General features: G+C 39.6%; 1 protein-coding gene across 2 annotated transcripts in view; it reads left to right on the top strand.

The window, feature by feature from the left end:
• Window positions 1–1,177: 1,177 nt before the first annotated feature.
• Window positions 1,178–18,822, top strand: part of cpamd8 (C3 and PZP like alpha-2-macroglobulin domain containing 8) — a 39,710-nt gene continuing 22,065 nt past the window's right edge. The window contains exons 1-24 of one of the 2 annotated variants that reach the window (XM_084117947.1): window positions 1,216–1,457; window positions 6,093–6,244; window positions 6,648–6,670; window positions 6,749–6,914; window positions 7,437–7,489; window positions 7,889–7,906; window positions 8,543–8,597; window positions 8,702–8,815; window positions 9,006–9,090; window positions 9,174–9,282; window positions 9,745–9,972; window positions 10,079–10,249; window positions 12,071–12,199; window positions 12,278–12,473; window positions 13,103–13,278; window positions 13,414–13,563; window positions 13,638–13,796; window positions 13,904–14,046; window positions 14,150–14,212; window positions 15,606–15,837; window positions 16,406–16,559; window positions 17,476–17,615; window positions 17,909–17,960; window positions 18,079–18,377. In XM_084117947.1, coding sequence (XP_083974073.1) covers window positions 1,369–1,457; window positions 6,093–6,244; window positions 6,648–6,670; window positions 6,749–6,914; window positions 7,437–7,489; window positions 7,889–7,906; window positions 8,543–8,597; window positions 8,702–8,815; window positions 9,006–9,090; window positions 9,174–9,282; window positions 9,745–9,972; window positions 10,079–10,249; window positions 12,071–12,199; window positions 12,278–12,473; window positions 13,103–13,278; window positions 13,414–13,563; window positions 13,638–13,796; window positions 13,904–14,046; window positions 14,150–14,212; window positions 15,606–15,837; window positions 16,406–16,559; window positions 17,476–17,615; window positions 17,909–17,960; window positions 18,079–18,377 — 3,156 coding nt within the window. In that variant the 5' untranslated portion in view covers window positions 1,216–1,368. Of the gene's footprint in view, window positions 1,458–6,092; window positions 6,245–6,647; window positions 6,671–6,748; window positions 6,915–7,436; window positions 7,490–7,888; window positions 7,907–8,521; window positions 8,598–8,701; window positions 8,816–9,005; window positions 9,091–9,173; window positions 9,283–9,744; window positions 9,973–10,078; window positions 10,250–12,070; window positions 12,200–12,277; window positions 12,474–13,102; window positions 13,279–13,413; window positions 13,564–13,637; window positions 13,797–13,903; window positions 14,047–14,149; window positions 14,213–15,605; window positions 15,838–16,405; window positions 16,560–17,475; window positions 17,616–17,908; window positions 17,961–18,078; window positions 18,378–18,822 lie in introns of both variants that reach the window. The other variant, XM_084117948.1, reaches the window with a different exon arrangement.

Genomic DNA, 18,822 nt, shown 5'->3' with positions numbered 1-18,822 from the left:
GTACTGGGCCACAAAACTGAAAAAAGATTATTTTGATATGGTTTATTTTGACTTGTTATATGTATACTCCTATTTATTTGTCTTTCTTTCTTATTTTTCTTTTTTACATTATTGTGTTGTAACCAATTTGGTTTGTGACTTTTAGCACAATGTACTAATTCTGTCATCATTTACTCACCCTCAAGTTGTTCCAAACCTGTATGAATTTCTTTGTTATGTGGAACATAAAAGAAGATATTTTGAAGAATGTTTGTAACCAAACAGTTGACGGCAGCCATTAACTTGATATCTTTCCCTATACTATGGAAGTCGATGGGTGCCGTCAACTGTTTGGTTGCCCATATTCTTCAAAATATCGTCTTTTATGTTCAACAGAAGAAGGAAAAGGGATAACAGATTTTTTAATTTTTGGGTGAACTATATCCCTTTTAATTTTTATAAAAATAACTATAAATGCGTATATTTAAATTTATATTTTTTATGCACAATAGCTTATATATTTCTTCTCCATGCTAAATCCATTAAATAGATGTTTATGTTCTAAAATAGGAAATTGAATACCGTTTTTAATCGATTAATTGGGCCGAAAAAATACATAAAACGGTATATCAACACAAAAGCTAATTTTAAATGTCTAGTGCTAAAGCGCCACTAGGGGGCCCCAATGTCCTATATTTTCCCACCATTATTGTGCTTCCATATCAAAACGAATTCATGTCAGGTTAAAGTTTTACATTTTAACTACAGACTTTTTAATGTAAATAAATAGATATTTAAGATATTTAATTTTATAATTAAATTTATCACATGCGTTAAATAATTTAAACATCACACGACTAAAACGTTGGGATCCTTTCAGTCTCATTCAATCGGACCTGTAAAGCTTCCAATCGGCGTTGAGGGACAGTGCAGTCTTGTCTCTACTAGCTCAGAGGGGCTCTGTTTGTTAGACTTGTTCTGACACACCACTGAATGAGACAAAAGCCTGGAGAGTTCAAAGGGGCAAAAGCAGCCTGCCCTGTTACATTAGGCTGTGGAGCTCAGCTCAATGGATCTGATGTGCACTAAATACCGTGCTACACAAGGGGTGGGGTGGATGGAGATAAGTTTTAATGCTGAAATATGAGCAATCGGAACTAAGGCGGATAAATAAGGCACGCCAAGAGGGATTGTCTTTACGCGTGGAGAGGAGTTCAAAAATCAGTTGCACGGACACAACACTGGGAATTGGGATAAAAACGCAGCACGCGCTCCACCGGAGGCTCGTGCTTTCCCCTCGTGGATACTTAAGTTTGCACTCGAAATAGTAATTATATATTTGTGGAATATACGTATTGTGGACTCATTACAAAACAAACGAGGGACAAAATGAGAGTGTTGCATGTGCACCAAAATTCCTGGACTCTGTGGACTGTGTTCATGTGTTTTATGAGTGGAGTTCATTCACAAGAAAGACAGTAAGTATGTTTGTAGCGCTATTTGATGGATGAGATAAACCGCTTTTTCATTTCAAGCATGCATGTTTTGATAAGACTTCAGTCAGGTGATAACTCACCAGTATGATTCGGATTGTCGCGCGCATGTGGAAATGTTTGTGCATCAACAACAAATAAACTCAGCAGCACAGCTGTTTATGTGTGTGGACGTTACTAACAAATTACAAGTAATCCGTTACAAAAATGTTCATGGTCACCATAGTTGTTACCAAAATACCATAGTCACTGCATTTACTAGTGTGGTAAACACACTGTGGTAAACTAATATGGGATCCTCTTCAAGGAAGCTTTCTTGTAGGCTACCTAGATACTACAGTTTTGGGTAACTTTTTATTTTACAGTGTCCTTGTTACATAATGTTATATGTACTTGCCGTAGTAATAACAGTACATTATGCATAATTACATGCAACTAACCCTCAACCAAACCCTAATCCTACCATAAACCTATAGTAAGGACATGTTGTTAATTAACATTACTCGGTACTTAAATATATAATTACACTGTAACACTTGACACCTTAAAATAAAGTGTAACTGAGATTTGTTGTAACAGTAACTGCTGTTTTGATAGAAACTAAGGTTACCATGGGACATTTTTGTCAACTCCCAAGTGGTTCTTTCAAAACAGGTCATAGTTATGTTTCATACATTGCAGGCATTTAAAGTTGGTTATGTCATTGCCTTCATTCCCACTATTAGTATAATTAAGAAGTAGTTAACTCCATTATCAGCCTCAATGCTGCTATGTTGTACTGATCTTTACATTAGACCCAATTTATTCTACTCAAATTCTTCTGAGGAACAACCTTTAGAACAAACTTCAGTTCACTTTCCCAAGGCTATATTAGAAGATTGTGGTCTATATACCTCAATAGATTCTTCAATGGTTGAGCAAAGCATATTTATCTTGTCAGGAAACGTTTTCATTGTATGGTTCTTGGGTCTATTTGGATAACGCTGTTGATAATTGTGATTTCTGCCAAGTTGGTTGTTAATTTTTATTAGTCCTGGAACCAGATTTCTGTTACAATCCCCTTCTCAGCAACTATCAAGTCCCAAGCATAATTCTAACCCTAAACTTAAGTCAAATGATTGGTTGACAGGAATGTTGTTGGGTTAATTGACCCAGAAACTACAGAAGTCCACAAACTTCTTCATCCTTCATACCAGGGTTGGGCAGAGCTCAGTGCCAGTGTCTGTACCTGTTACACGTGGTTGTGCCAAGTATTTCGAACACCAGAGAAAGAGGTCAATAACCAGCTTGACCTCTTTGACAAAGAGCTACATTCTCTCGAGTCAGCCTGTGGCTGTTCTTTCCCTCAACAAGAGAGTGCTATCATGTAAACACTGAATAGGTCTATGCCCACCGCACACATGAGACCATTGTAAGATAGGAAGGTGAGGATCAAATGCAGTCAATTCCGCATAGATGCCTTGGAAGGGATTTTCTCATGCCTTGAGACTTAAATTGCCTCTGGCCTCGCTGAACCGTAATGCCAATCACCTGATATCTCACACTCAGGCAGGCTATTAAAACTCAAGGACACTGAGTTACCCGGGTTTATATGGGCATGCAATGGGTCAAAGTCACCTTCCAAATGTTTCTCATCATTTAAGGTCACTTGAACCAAATTTGCAGTAGTCTAGACAATTTGGATTCCGAAGAGACGAAAAACACCTGACGAATTAGGTTAATGTTGCTTAATTGTGTAATAATGTTCCCTTAACCCTCAGAGAGTCTTCGGTCACTTCTGACCGAAAAAATTTCTGTTTTGAATTTTAAAAAATCACAGCTTCATCGGAAGGTTATCATACTTGGTGACTTTTATGGCATTAGGTATGTGTATGCAAAAAAAAATTGAGGTCATGATCCGAGCATGCTAAGTGGTCGTAAAAAAAATAGTCACACTCAGTGCCTTCGGTCAAAAATGACCGACCCATAGGAAATGAATGGGAAATTTACAAAAACACAAAAATTCTCTGAATTTTTGTCTGTACAATCTACAAATCGGCCACGATTCTAAAAAAAAGTACACCGCAGTAAAGGGGTGACACTCTACAACATCAAGAGTGCAAAAAATTCACACCCACCCACACACACACACATAGAAACACACTTTTATACACATACACACCAATAAATTCAGATTACAAAAAATCTGTTTTGAATTTTTAAAAATCACAGCTTCATTGGAATGTTACGAAACTTGGTGACTTTTCTTGCATTAGGTATGTGAACACAGAAAAAAATTGAGGTCATGATCCGAGCATGCTAAGTGGTCGTAAAAAAAATAGTCACACTCATGGTCTTCGGTCAAAAATGACCCCCATAGGAAATGAATGGGAAATTGACAAAAACACAAAAATTCGCTACAAATCGGCCACGATGCAGAAAAAAAGTGCTCAGCAATGAAGGGGTGAAACTCTAAAACATCAAGAGTGAAAAACATAACATAATTAATAATTATAATTAATATATATATATATTATTAATATAATAATTATTAAAATTATTAAAATAATAATTAATAAAATGTTATAAACCTTGGCAAAAAGTATTATTTGAGAATTTCTAAAATAATACAATCAATCCACATCTTAAAAGTAAGTAATTTGGTCCAAAAACAACTAGAATTCACAAGCATCTCCATTTAAAGCTATACAGGCATCTAGTGGTAAACCCATGCAATAACATGATTTATTTAATTTTATGTTTAATAAATTGATTTATTTTTTTTATTTTTATTTTTTTTCTGAAAGCCTAGTCTCTATTTTAACCGAAAATACCGCATAGAAAAAAAATAATAAAAAAATAATAATTAAAAAAAAAAAACATTATTTTCAATGGCAAAAAATGGACTATCAATATTGCATAAATATTAATAAGTTCAACCAAATTCTCTCAAAATACTAAATTAAAAAGAATAAATATTATAGAACAAAAATAAATTGCATTGGTTTTTACTGGGATGGAGGAAGTTTCATTTTTAGGTGTCCGGTCACTTCTGACCGGGAAGGCACTGAGTGTGACTGCTAAACGAAGACTCTCTGAGGGTTAACCTTTGTCATGGTGTGTGTTTGAGAAAGCCCTATTCGTTTTTATTACATTGACCTTTAAAATTGGATTTGTGAAGCCCTGTGACTTTTTTTCTTAGAGAAAAGGCCTACACACATCAAACATCAAAAGAAATCACCAACAAATGACCTAATCATTGCAGAGATTGAAACTAATATTTGTCAGGTTGAACTAAAACCAAAAGAAGTACTCCAGTACTGTGAGTGACGCACTCACACTGCTTTCAAAGGCAATGTTTCTATTTAATATATTCTTCTTTAAATAGTATTTTCTAGCTCAGAATATATACGGCAAAACAAGTGTGTCCGAAATTGCCCCCCATACCCTCATTCACTATTATTAGTCCACTAATATAGTCCACTTAAAGGGTTAGTTCACCCAAAAATTTTAATTATCCCATAATTTACTCACCCTCAAGCCATCCTAGGTGTATATTACATTTTTCTTTCAGCCGAACACAATTTGAGTTATATTAAAAACTATCCTGGCTCTTCCAAGCTTCAAATAGGACGGAATAATAACTGAGATTTTAAATCCCAAAAAAGCGCATTCATCCATCATAAAAGTAATCCATACGACTCCTGGGGGTTAATAAAGGCCTTCTGAAGTGAACCGATGCGTTGTTTTAAGAAAAAATATCCATATTTATAACTTTATAAACTATAATCACTGGCTTCCGGTAACGGCCGTACGCGAGTCTAGTTCCGGCGGAAGAGTGAACTCTAATCTAACCCTTTAAAGAAGTTGAAAATGAGTTGGTGAATTCAGACACAAAGTGCTCCAAAATAGCTTCCGCTTTTGAGTTGTTTGTGCTTTCTGTTTAATAGTAATAAACGCAGTGCTCATCTGGTAAGCTCCAATAGTTACGATTAATGAAACTAGAAACTGAGAGGAAAAAAAACACGGAAGTGACTCTTACCGGAAGAGTCCATTCTCTAGCCGCTGAGTTTACTGTACATTGTTTGTACATTTTGTTATTGCAGTGCTTTGGGATTGAATGAGTGCACTCTAAGGGGTGAGACACAACCCAGGTCATGGTCCTGCAAGTTCCGTTTGGAGCCCCTTGCCGTCCCTAGTCCCTTATTGTAATTTAAGCCGCAAGGCCAATTTGGCAAATAAGGAAACATTTGGTAGACTAAATTGGGTAGTCATGGCCCCAATGATCAGCCCTGGCGACGAATATTCACCTTACGGCCTAATTTAAAAACGTACTATTGTTCTGAAATTTGTTATTTCGAGATCAGTCATAAGGTTCCGCCATTCTCATAACATCTAACTTGGGCAACAAAGAATCACAAAACACTTGCCAGCCCAGTTTATGTTTGAACATGATATTTGTTTTATGTTTTCCCAAGTGGTAAGGTTCGGGATGCTTGTTTGTTTGATTTGTGTGCCCTATGATGTGAGATTCAGATGTACGCTCTAGACTAAACAAAGTGTTAGCGTAATTGCTACCTGGAGTCTTGTGATGTAAACACACACAGCCGTTGCTCTGTACTCCCGTCCTTTGATTCACAGGGGTTACCTGATTGCCGCGCCATCTGTGTTCCGTGCCGGTGTGGAAGAGGCCGTGAGCGTGACCATCTTCAATGCAGTAGAAGACACACGAGTGCAACTGCAGCTCAGCGTCAAGGGCGAGATCGTGGCACATAGCCATGGCACTGTACGAGGTGAGAGTTACGTAGGGGAATTTACTTACTTGCTCAATTTAGCATCTAAAAGTAACGTCTGTGGTGCCAAGAGCTTGGGTCTTAAATATGTCATTTAAATTTGAACAACTAAAGTATAGTTTTCACCATGAAAAAATAAGCAAACATACCAAGAGCTTCTTTTGCAGTATCTTGACGCACCAAAGGTGAATTCCCTTGGTTAAACATCAATACTTAAGCCTCATTTTCATTTGTGAGAAATTATATATGGCACATACTCTACATGAATTAACAAAATTCATAGTTTTTAATGAAGGTTTTGTTCAATAAAGCCCCTTATATAGGCTATCACAATAAATTCATGTTTTGATTCAGAAATCTGGGTGCTTGTGCAGGTTTCACGTACATTTTTTTCTCATTTCAGATAAAGCCACCATCAAAATAAAGGTGAGCAAATCACATCAGCCAGTTCTCCTGAGCTTAGTGTGACATTTACCGTATGCTTAATAACCACAATGTTCCCAGGTGCCATCAGATCTCAGAGGCCAGGCACATCTGAAGGTTTGGGGGAACCGTCAGCTCAATGAGGGTGGCTACATCTTTCACAACCACACCACTGTGACGGTGGACAGCAAAGGCTCAACTGTTTTCATCCAGACTGACAAGCCAGTTTATAAGCCCCTGCAGAAAGGTCTCTACATTCACCTAACACAAATGGGTTACTTATGACACTAACTGTGTTTGTAATGCTAAATGTCTTAATGCAGTTGATACTGGCTATGTTCAGATTACTGCCGTACTACATACTATACACTGACTGTATACTTCCTAATACTTTTAATGTTTAATGTGCATATATTATGCTGTGGTAAACATTCCAAACACTGCTTTCACATGGCACCTGCACAATTTAAAATTGTGGCAAAACTCTTATGTTTCAAAAACTTGTTTGATATTACTTCCAATACATTCATTAAACTAGAAATTAAAGGATTGAGTGCATTGCATTGTGGGATACAGTATTTTATGAAGTATGGTTTGCTGTATACAGCAGAATTTGAGTGTTTTGTATTTTGTGCATACTAAAAACGCTGCAAAAATAGCATAGAAATTAGCATGCTATTCCGAGCTTGGCCAGTGTCACAAATAGCTTTGAGAAAGAAGCAAGTTGAATTTGAATTCATTTCTGTTTGTTTCTTTCTCTCCCCTCTAGTTCTTATAAATGTGTATGCTGTCACGCCAAACCTAAGGCCAACCAGTGAAAAGGTAAAGTCCTGAAATTACATGCTAAATTACGCTTTGTAGTAGAGGAGCATTGTCCTTTTTAGCACTAGCAACATTTATCTAGTGTCTAAAGGCTTATCCTGCAAGCATTTCCAGAAAGGGGCAAAAGGTAGCTTAGCTGTATGCCCCTCATACACAAACAAACATGCAAATTACAGAAACATATTCACCAGAGCCAACTTGAAATCAAGCTTTTTTCCAAAAGCGGCTTCAGCTGTAATGTGTCTTTTTTGAAAATTGCTAAAGGTTGGCCCCTGGTAAAACTTCTCTCAGTTGCAGGATTGATTGAAATCTTGATGGGGCTAATGTAGCTGTAGTTATACATATGTGTTATATGTGTCGTCCACATCCCTCTAATCACTTCCTTGTTTTGTTTTACAGATTGACGCTTACATAGTGGTGAGTGGAGGCCATGGGGTGGACACTGCTGTGGTTGGAGTGTTTCTTTCCCAGCAGGGTCCATGTTGCACAGCTATAGAGCTTGACAACTGGTCGCCGGTGTTGGGTTCGACCCTGGAGCAGACGCTTGTGGGCGACTAGGGAGATAAAAGGGAGCGAGTCTTCCTGGGGCATTTCCCCCCGCTGCTCTGTGCTTAGCTTCCATCTTTTTCCCACATGCTGCTTGGTCTTTGAAGCGTCTCTGGGGCAAACACTGTTGCTTAGTTCCAGAAAATTCTTCTGAAAGCTGTGCAAATGGCCAAAGGGGGAGCAGAAAAAATGTTTGCTATGTATACGATGCTTCATGTTTATGTTAGTTTGGCACCGCCGGCCTCTGGCTCTCGCTGGAGGAAGTGTCAGTCGGGGTGTGTGTAGTTTTGTCTTGATTGACGGGCTCCTGGAGTGTTGGCCCTTTGAGTCAGGGCAAGGTCAGTTTGTTTAAAAGCATCACTGGATTTGAAACGTGTTTTCCTAAGCTTGATTCTATGCTGCCTTTTTATGAGTGTAAAGTGGCCTCCAGATTTAAGTAAAGCAAATAAGTAAGAAAAAGGCTATTTTAACCACATAGTGTTGAAGATTACCACTTTGTTTACCCAGGACCCCAGAGGATCCCGCATAGTCCATTGGAAAGATCTGAAGTCTGTTTGTTGTGGTAAGAACTCTTACTGTCTTGTTCCTTTGGCTGTTATCAGGCTGTTGTATTTTGTTATCATGTTGCAACCATTGTCACAATATATAATAAGCTTTGTCTCTTAGGAATCGTCAATATGAGCTTTCCACTATCAGACCAACCAGTCTTCGGGGAATGGTTAGTTTTCGTGGAGATGCAAGGCCACACGTACAACAAGTCATTTGAGGTGCAAAAGTATGGTAAGCAGTGTTGATCCTTTTACAAGAACAGATTCAGATAATTGTAACACAACATAGTAAATAATCTCTAAAAGATGGAAAATCAATAACATTCTGTAAAGCATGAATTCAAAAAATGCTATTAAAAAATGGATAGTAAAATGGATAGAAATGAATGAATATGATTGATTTTGGTCTTCTTCTTGAACAGTCATGCCCAAGTTTGAGCTCATCATTGAGCCCCCTCCCTATATTCGAGACCTCAATTCATGTGAACAGGTCACAGTCAAGGCAAGGTAAGAGGAAGAATCTGCCTGTCATCTTAAACAAGTAATTTTGCAATGACTTCCAATATCTCAATAACCCTGCCGTCTCCCAGGTACACCTTTGGAAAGCCGGTGTCAGGCAAATTAACAGTTAATATGACAGTCAATGGAGTAGGCTACTACAGACATGAAGTTGGCCACCCAGTGGTGAAATCAATGGAGGTGAGCGCATAATAAAGTATTTCCCTGATGAAAAGACCAGCATACTTAACTTGCTCAAACAGTAAAACTTCTTTGGTTGACCACCTTCAACAGCAAAGTTTTACAGGCATAGCTGCACTGGTCTACCAGTGCCTTGTCCTAAATGCAAGTTGAGATCATATAGACTGTCGAACAGTTGTCCACTATGAAGTCCAAACCAGTGCAAGCTCTGCAAAAGGGCAGGTTGCTTGCATATGTTATCCACCAAGGTGTACTCCATAGCAACTCCTTGAGATAGCTTCCACTCTTGTGGACTTCATGGACAAGACTGCAAGTCGAGATCAAAAGCATCAGTTGAGACAGGGGCTAGGTAGACCAGTACCTAACCAGCATTAATCAACTTGTTCAAGCTAGTCTTTTAAACGGAGTCCAAAAGACCAAAAGTAGCAACTCTCTGTAACCAGTTTCTTTTCTTTTACATAGATCAAAGGCTCAGCCACTTTCAGCCTCTGTGTAAAGGACATGATGCCCTTAGAAGTTACAGACCATTTCCGAGGCGCAGTGAACATGTGGGTGACAGTGAGCAGTGTGGACGGTGGGCGGCAGACCATATTTGACGATTCTACGCCAGTCCACAAGCAACTCATTGACATCAAGTACTCCAAAGATACTCGCAAGCAGTTCAAACCTGGTCTGCCTTACAAGGGGATGGTGAGAGGAGGATCAGTCTTCTGTTGGAAAGCAGATGATGTTTCCTTTTATCCTTTTTACTAATCAGTCCTAATTTGGAATGATCGTTTTTCACCACTGACCCCAGATTGAGGTGACCTATCCGGATGGGAGCCCAGCGGAAGGAGTGCAAGTGCGGGTTAAGGCCGAACTCACCCTGAAGGACAACGTCTACACCAGCGAACTGGTCTCACGCAATGGCAAAGCCACTTTCGAGATCCCCTCCATCCCCACGGCTGCCCAGTACGTCTGGCTGGAGGTCAGTGGGAGGGATGTGGAGATGTAGCGGAAACTTCTTCTGGGGGTGATTTAACCTGGTGCAGGGGTAGCCAACCCTGCTCCTGGAGAGCTACCTTGCTGCAGACTTTAGTACCAACCCTGCTCCAACAGACCTGCCTTTGATTGTCAAGTAATCTTGAACACCTTTAATAGCTGTATGTGTTTTGGATTAGGGTTGAAGCTAAACTCTGCAGGTTGTTAGCCCTCCAGTAGCAGGGTTGGCTACCCCTGACCTAGTGATTCCTTAATTATGATTTGATAGTACTAACCCTGAAAAGTTGTAGGTTCAAACCCTGCAAAGGGTGATGCATGACTAGTACCATTGTTCAGGAAGGTTGCTCAAGTGCCAATGGGACTATGCCTCTAATGTCACTTTCACACTAGATGTTTTGGTCTAAACAGAGCATGTGAGCGGAGTGGAGCGGGAGTGAGCGGGGAGCGGGAGCGGGAGCGGGCGGATCTTGGACAGAGTGCAGAGCGGCATTTTTAAAAGGACGGAGCGTCGCCTTATTTCCCGCTCCAATTTCGCTCCGCTCACACCACGAGTCTGAAGCATGCTCAGTCAAACCTAAACCAGGATCCATCTGTCTTGCACAGTCATCAACAGTAGACTATTTTCAGTCAAAACTCAATAATGGAGTTCAAAAAGTACTTCAAAAAGGAAAATGAGAAGTCATACAGGTCAGGTGTACTATTAATATAACTAACTAACAATGATAATGTGGTACAAGAAAACGAATGTGGAGACATCGTTTCAGTCAGCAAAGATTCATTTTGGAATCTCAAAAGACACATCTCTCGAAAACATGAACGTGAGCTACGCGAACACGCTGGGAAGAAAACAAAAGGTTAGCAAATTGAATACGGTAACTTGTAACAAAGTGTAAATTAAATATAGCGTAATATTCAAACAAATTCGTTTTTTCATTCAAGTAGACCTAATGGTTCGTTTTATTTAGCCGAATTTGTCGTCCATAATAATATTTATATTATTAGGCCCATTTATTCGTTTAATTTTACAGCAGTTTGTGTGTATGGAAGCCAATTTAAATTTTAATCGTGCGCGTTGCGCAGAAGTTCACTTTTCAAAATTCTGGCCTTATAGTTAATTTACTTTTAAAAAATTTATCATATTTTTGTTTATATAACTTTTATTTATATTATTAGGCCCATTTATTCGTTTAATTTTACAGGACTTTTTGTGTAGGCTATATTCCTTCTTACATAGGCCTGTAATTTGAAATAAAACATTTCTATTTGAAAAATGGTGTTACTCGTTAGTTCTTTAGGAGGTAAGGCTGTGGTCTAAGCTAAAAGTGATATACATGTAGATTTTTTTCCTTTTTTGGAGCGAGCGGGGGGCGATTTGAGTGGAGCGCGAAGCAAACCTCGTTATGCGCTGAACGATAATGAGCGGAGCGGCCTGATGTAGCTTTGAGCGGGGGAGCGGAGGGGTGAACAGTTCCGTGAGCGATGAGCGGAGATTCTCACCGCTCAACTCCGCTCACATGCTCTGGGTCTAAACTGGGTTTTATTTACCATAAAGGTTTGTTTGATCAGTGAGAAGGCCGTCTTACAGGTAAATACAAAAGATCCATACTTGGGTCTGTAGTTTGGTGCCTGTGAACCACAGTATGGTTAGTGGTTGATAAGAAGGCTATCTGAAAGAGAACTACTATTGATTGTTTATTTTGCATAGCTGTTCACCATAAGTTTGGTAGAAGCACCAAATAGAGTCCAAATGAAACACAGTGCCCTACATTTCTAACTTCATTTGAATTTCTTCTCTCTTTGATTGCAGTCAAAAGTGACTGCCATTGATGGCAGGCCTGCAGGAGACCAGTATCTCCCCAACTATCTGTCCATCAGTAGCTGGTATTCTCCGAGCAAGTGCCACATCCAGCTTCTAAGTCCCCATGCTCCTCTTATGGTAAGAGACATTGCCAATATCATTATTGGTGATTGCTAAGATATACAAAAGTATTTTATACTTTAATCATGTGTCTAGATTGGAAAAGAAGCAGAGATCTCCTTGAAGTCCACCTGTCCCTGTAACTTCACCTTGCACTATGAGATCGCCTCTCGTGGGAATATCGTGCAGTCTGGTCAGAGGCATACCAAGAGCATGGCCAATCGTGAAAAGAGAGCTACCATCACCTTTGACACGAACATTCACACCACTGCCAAACCACCACAAGACACAGGTCAGTTTTATTGCAATACATGCAATAAGCCTTTGTTCAGTTTATTAACTTAATAATAGGCCTTTTTGTCCTTAAAAATAAAATCAGTGTCATTTCTATCACATGTAAAGTTATTTGTATTTGATAACATTCTGTAATTAATATTTGTCACTCCTTTAAAGATAATTCCATAGCTAAAATTGTATGTATGAATTTATATATGTATCAATTTTATGCAAATAAAATTAAAAAATATTTCCGCTTTTTTGCATAAAGTTGAAAATGACAAACAAAAATATTCTGTTCACATGTGATTTTTACGTTTATTTGACAATCATAGTTTTTGAAAAATGTAAATATATCATTTTCACCCAGTATGTTTGAAATTATGTATTTCACCTTTTTTGATTTTCTTAATTTTTAACATGTTATTGATAATTTTATAATGGACTGTTATTTCCATTTCTGTTACTTTCTGTTTTCTGTTCTGTGTATTAAGAATTATGTTGCATATTTTCATAACAAAATGTTTTGGAACATGAATTAATCAATTAATGAAGCTTACTAATAGCTCATAAAGGCACTATTCTTCCTCTTTTTTTTTCCTCCCCATTTTTTTCTGTCCATCTTTATGTCCTCTGTCTGCCCAGACTCTGGTGTGTCCTCTTCTCAGGCGGAAACAGACAGCTGCGTATCGGTTCTGCATTTCAATGTGACTCCTGCCATGGCCCCTCTCAGTCGCCTACTGGTCTACTATGTTCGGGAAAATGGAGAGGGTGTGAGTGACAGTCTGCAACTTCCTGTGCAGCCCCGCTTCGAAAATGAGGTGGGTTGAGTTGCTCACTAATTGTTATTCTGGCGTATAATTTATTAAAGGGATGGTTCACCAAAAAAGTTCTGTCATTACAGTATTTACCCACCCCCATATCGTTCCAAACTCGTATGACTTTCTTGTCTTTAGGTCTCTTTGTCTTTGTCCACAAATGAGTCGATGCCGGGCAGTCCGATCAGTCTGAAGGTCAGAGCAGAGAGTGGCTCATGTGTATGTGTAGCTTCTGTGGACAAAAGCATGTATCTTCTCAAACCAGGCTTCCAGCTCACACCTGAGAAGGTCAGTCCTCATCTGAACCTTCATAATATACCACCAATAGCTCGGAAGTTGTCTTAACTGGGTTTGGTTTGAAGGTGTTCAAGGAACTGGCTGACTTTGATGTATCTGATGCCTTTGGGATACCCAAAGATGAGGGACATTTTTGGTGGCCAGGCTTGTCGTCGCGAAGACGACGCTCCTCTGTGTTTCCATGGCACTGGGACATCACTAAAGATGCCCGTTTTGCTTTTACGGTGAGGACATCACTGTTTTAGAAAATATAAGGACATCACTTTTTTAGAAAATATAAACCTCTAGTTTAGATATCAAATGCTAATATGTCCATGTAATTGTGTTGTAGGAGACGGGGCTGGTGGTGATGACAGATATGGTGAGTCTCAATCACAGGCAGAGTGGAGGGATGTATACAGACGAGGCCGTGCCTGCTTTCCAACCGCACACCTCCACCCTGGTGGCAGCTATGCACTCCCGATCTGGGACACGGTACACATGCTCACAGTGTCTGAAATTATAAGGTTAATCTCACATTCCATTGTCTCTAAGTTCAGTAAGAGAATTGTTTCTTATGTCAGTGTGTGTTTTTCAGGGCAGAGAACCGCAGACGTACATTCTTCCCAGAAACATGGATATGGCATTGCTTTAACATCAGGTAGTGAAATATTACTTTGGTTAACCTGTATTTTTAGATTTTAGATGCATGCAGAAACATACTGAGTACAATACAGCTACAAAATGTGGGGTTAATAAGATGTTTTTAAAGAGATTAATTATTTTGTTCAGCAAGGATTCTTTAAATTGATCAAAAGTGACAGTAAAGACATTATGTTCCAAATGACTTCTATTTCAAATGAATGCTGGTATTTTAAGCTTTCTATTCATAAAAGAATCCTTAAAAAAAAACAAAAAAAACATTATGGTTTCCACAAAAATATTAAAATCATTTGCTCTCACCCTCATGTCGTTTCAAACCCGCAAGACTTTCGTTCATCTACGAAACACAAATGAAGATATTTTAAAGGAAATATGAGAGCTTTCTGTCCCTCCATTAAAAGTCCACACAACTACCACTTTGATGCTTCAAAAAGTTCCTAAAGAGAGCATAAAACTAATCCATATGAATTGAGCGGTTTAGTCCAAATTTTCTGAAGAGACACGATCGCTTTATATGATGAACAGATTTAATTTAGGCTTTTATTCACATATAAACATTCATCAACTCACACATAAGTTGTGGTAAAAGGAAGCTCGATCATGCTTGCTTGACGTGCGAGAACCAATGAGGTTCATTCTCGTGTTACGCAGCACGTTTGAGTTTCTGCAAGAACCAATGAGGTTTGTTCTCGCACTTCAAGCTTGTATGATGGAGCTTCTGTTTATGTTTGTTGATCAATGTTATTATTATGAAATTTTGGACTAAACCTCTCGATTCGTATGGATTAGTTTACGATCTCTTTATTAAAGGTAGGGTATGGGATTTGCAAAACGGCCGGCAGATTTTGAAAATACACAACTCAAATGGTCCTACCTTCTTTCCTCCAACGCTGGCCCTGACTCCACCCATTCAAGTGGAGGGGGAGGGGAGGGGGGGGGGGGGGGGTATGGTACGACCGTTTGATTGACGAACTTGCTGTCCAATGATTCTAGGTGGTCTTGGAAATGATTGGCTGGAGTTTTTCGAGTCCTGCCCGTTCCACAGATGATTAAATTGCTTAATTTTCATTTCAGTGCTTCTAACTCAGTGGCTGTAAGTGGGTTAGGAATAGGATTTCAAGTGATTTTGAAAAAATGGACAAAAAAGAGAATCACATACCCCACCTTTAACTTTTTTATAAATGTAATATTTTCAGATTAACACATTAAAAAAGAGAGAGCGGCCAACCAAGGATGGTCTGGATGTAGGCCTTTTCTTTAAGTCGTGCTCACCTCAGCATGCTTCTCTTTGGGAAGCCAATTGGTGCGATACATGAGACCCACAGGATGCTCATATACACACACATATATATATATACATACTTTTTACTAATTGTAACTTTTATTTACAGCAGTGTTACTGGGGAGGCTGAGTTACGTTTGGATGTCCCTGATTCCATCACCACATGGGTGACGAGGGCTATTGGTCTGTCTGCGGAGAAGGGTCTGGGTCTGGCTCAGACTGCTGAACTGCGCACATTTAAGCCCTTCTTCATCGACTTCACCCTGCCGTACAGCGTTGTCCGTAGTGAACAAACCAAAGTCCCACTGACAGTGTATAACTACCTTCCTACATGTGCTGAGGTGTGTGCGCGCGCGCATGTGTTTTTACACAGATCTTGTTAAAACTGATCAATATATGTCACAATCAGATAACAGAAAAAGATAAAAGTTTCATAGAGTTGGGTCCAATAAGGAACCACCCAACACACTCTAGCAACCATAAAACAACAACAACTCAGAACATCTTAGCAACTGAATAGCAACACTTTGGCATCATGGCAACAAGTTTTGCACAGACAAGCACCATTTACAAGACACTTACATGACTTTGATACACTACCATGGTTTCTGCCTTTATATCATGTGGATTCAAATATTATTTAGTATCAGCTTATTTTTGACTTGAGGTATGTGCAGAGAAAAGATTTGCAGCCGTTTTTGGCGCTGAGGGGTTTAGAGTTGAATCCTTGAGGAACGATGGGAGGCCATGAGTTAGGCAGCATGGAAAATGTGCAATGCACCTCAAAAATTCCCTAGAATCCTTTAGGAGCCCTTGGGAGTTCATGCTGTATTTTTGAAAATGCAGGCAGCATGTGTTTGTGCAATACCGCGGAACTCCATGACTTAATTGTACGCTCATTCTCCGTAGGTCCATGTGACAGTGTCAGTGCCCAAAGGGATCAAGTTTGTGGGTCACCCAGGGAAACACCATCTTACCCGGAAAAAGTGTGTGGCGCCTGGGGAGGCCACGCCCACTTTTATAGTTCTGCTCTTTTCTGAACTGATATCCGCCAACATCACAGGTTAGTCCATTAAATACTTCAACAATGCCCCTACAGGTGGGTAAATCAACTACTTTACAGAAACGGCAAACTAAATCAATTAAAAAGGTATTAAAGGAGTTAACCTGTATGCTGGACATGTCTCTGCCTTCATATCATGTGGGTTTGAAGCCCTTAGACCAAAATACATTTTGGATCATCACTTTTTACTGGTAGTGTATACATCTTGGGCTTGCTATGTGTTTGACAAGAATTGTGTATTTATTCTCACTGTAGTTTACAGAAGGTTTATTATTACAAGACATTGCAAACATTCTTGGGAATATTAATCAATCGTTGTAACTTTCTGACTCTTTGGCTTGTTTCAGCCTGCAATTTTTTTAATGTAGTGCCATTTCATCCTTAGCAAAGCACAGATGCCAAATAAAACCTTTGCCATTGACTTATGTAATGACCCGTGCTGGAGAATAGCTATGTTCTTTTTGAGCTATCAGATGAGGAAAAGTACATAAGGGCATAGTGGTGGGGGTCTTTTCCATCCATCTCTATGGTGTGTCAATGAATTTGTAGGTCAGTGCTAGCCAATGCCCCCCCCCTCCCCATGGCTCTGTCCTAGTCCCCCTGGCTCCAAGTCCTTCCTTCTCACTACACACATACAAAGGGGCTTTGCTGGCAAGCAGCCATTCTGCTGCAAAGCCATGTGTGTATCCTATTATCCCCAGGCCATCAGGGTCTCGGAAGACATTACGGGTTTGTTAAAAAAAAAGGGAAGAAAGCATGCTGCCAGAAGTCTCACATGTGTGCACTTGTATATATATTAGTGCATGTATACTTTGCCAATCAGCAACTTTTCCCCTCTTATGCTCCCACAATGCAAATAAAGGATTTTCGTCATTGAGTTATTCTCTGTCATTTCCCATATTTGTTTCCATGGCAGCTCGTGCCGTGGCCTACAGTGAGCCAAGTTGTTGCTCTGATGGGTTGCAGTCCAGCAAAGCAGGCAAAGTGGGTGAGGAACAGGAGGACAGGAGAAGCCCCGCAGGCATGGACTATGTTCGCAGGAGCGTGCTGGTAGAGGTGGGGTCTCTGAGTCTTATTGTCGCTATATGTTGTGTTGCAAACAGGTGTTTTAGTGAGTGTTATATACCTCTTCTGGTACTTTTTGAATGTACTGATTGATTGGACAAGCACAGTATAATTTGCACTGGAGATCACTTATCTGTTTTTGCGGTGTTCCAGACCAGAGTATGTGAGCGGTACAAAGTTTAAAAAGGAGTGTGTAGAGGAGTTATGTGATTTTTGCTTGGAGCACAGAGTGTGTGTTTTTTTTTTGTATTTTGCTTAAATATCTCTCTCTTGTTTTTCCGTAGCCTGAAGGTTTGCCTAGAGAATACACGTACAGCGTCTTTTTCTGTCCAAACGGTAAACAAGTGTTTCATGTTCTTTATTAATTCTTTAATTTGTTCACACTGATAGTATTAGTTGCTTGCTTCAAAATGGGAAATTTATTCTCAAATATTTCTACCCTCACATTTCACAGAACGAATCCACATCTCCACACCCAACAAGTACGAGTATCAATACGTGAAGAAGCCAGCCAAAGTTGCACACGTTCAAGTGGCCATCAAAAGCCATAATGACGCCCACATTGCCCTCTCACCAAGCGCACATGACAGTACGGAAATGGTGGAGATTGTGCTGGGTGGAAGGCAAAACTCGCGCTCGTGGATCTCACAGGGTAAGATGGGAGAACCTGTAGCCAGCGCCCCAACGCCAGCAATCCTATCCTGGGATGAATTCCGAAGCTTTTGGATCAGCTGGAGAGGAGGGGGGGTGCAGGTAAGTTGAAAGCATTAGGAGTTGCAGTTTTTGATTTGATGGCTACCATATAGAGGGTAGTTCAGGATGTGACTTTAGACCAAATTATAGGAGGTTATAAGCAGATTTACAAATTACCTGATTTTATGACCACAAGGGGTCGCTTCCATCAAATTGAGCAAGTATGTTCAGATCATGGCGATAGTGGCGCTTACCAAGTTTTGCTTTGGTACGAAAAAGTTTTGGACCATTACACACGTCCAGCTGACTTTGTTAGAACGTAATTCAGTAACAGTTATGATTATCATAAATCCATTTTGTACATTTTGTCAGGCTTGTTCTTTTGGAAAGTTTCTGAGATGAAAGTGAAAATTGGATGGAGGGGCTACAATTCTAGCTTGTTACTAAAAAAGTACACCATTTTCAGAACCGCTCCGCTACTGTCATGGAGAATTAAAAAAATTTA

Source organism: Abramis brama (assembly GCF_963993115.1).
Source record: "Abramis brama genome assembly, chromosome: 6".
NCBI lineage: Eukaryota > Metazoa > Chordata > Actinopteri > Cypriniformes > Leuciscidae > Abramis > Abramis brama.
Note: the sequence above shows the minus strand (reverse complement) of the source record. Positions and strands in the feature narration are given on the sequence as shown.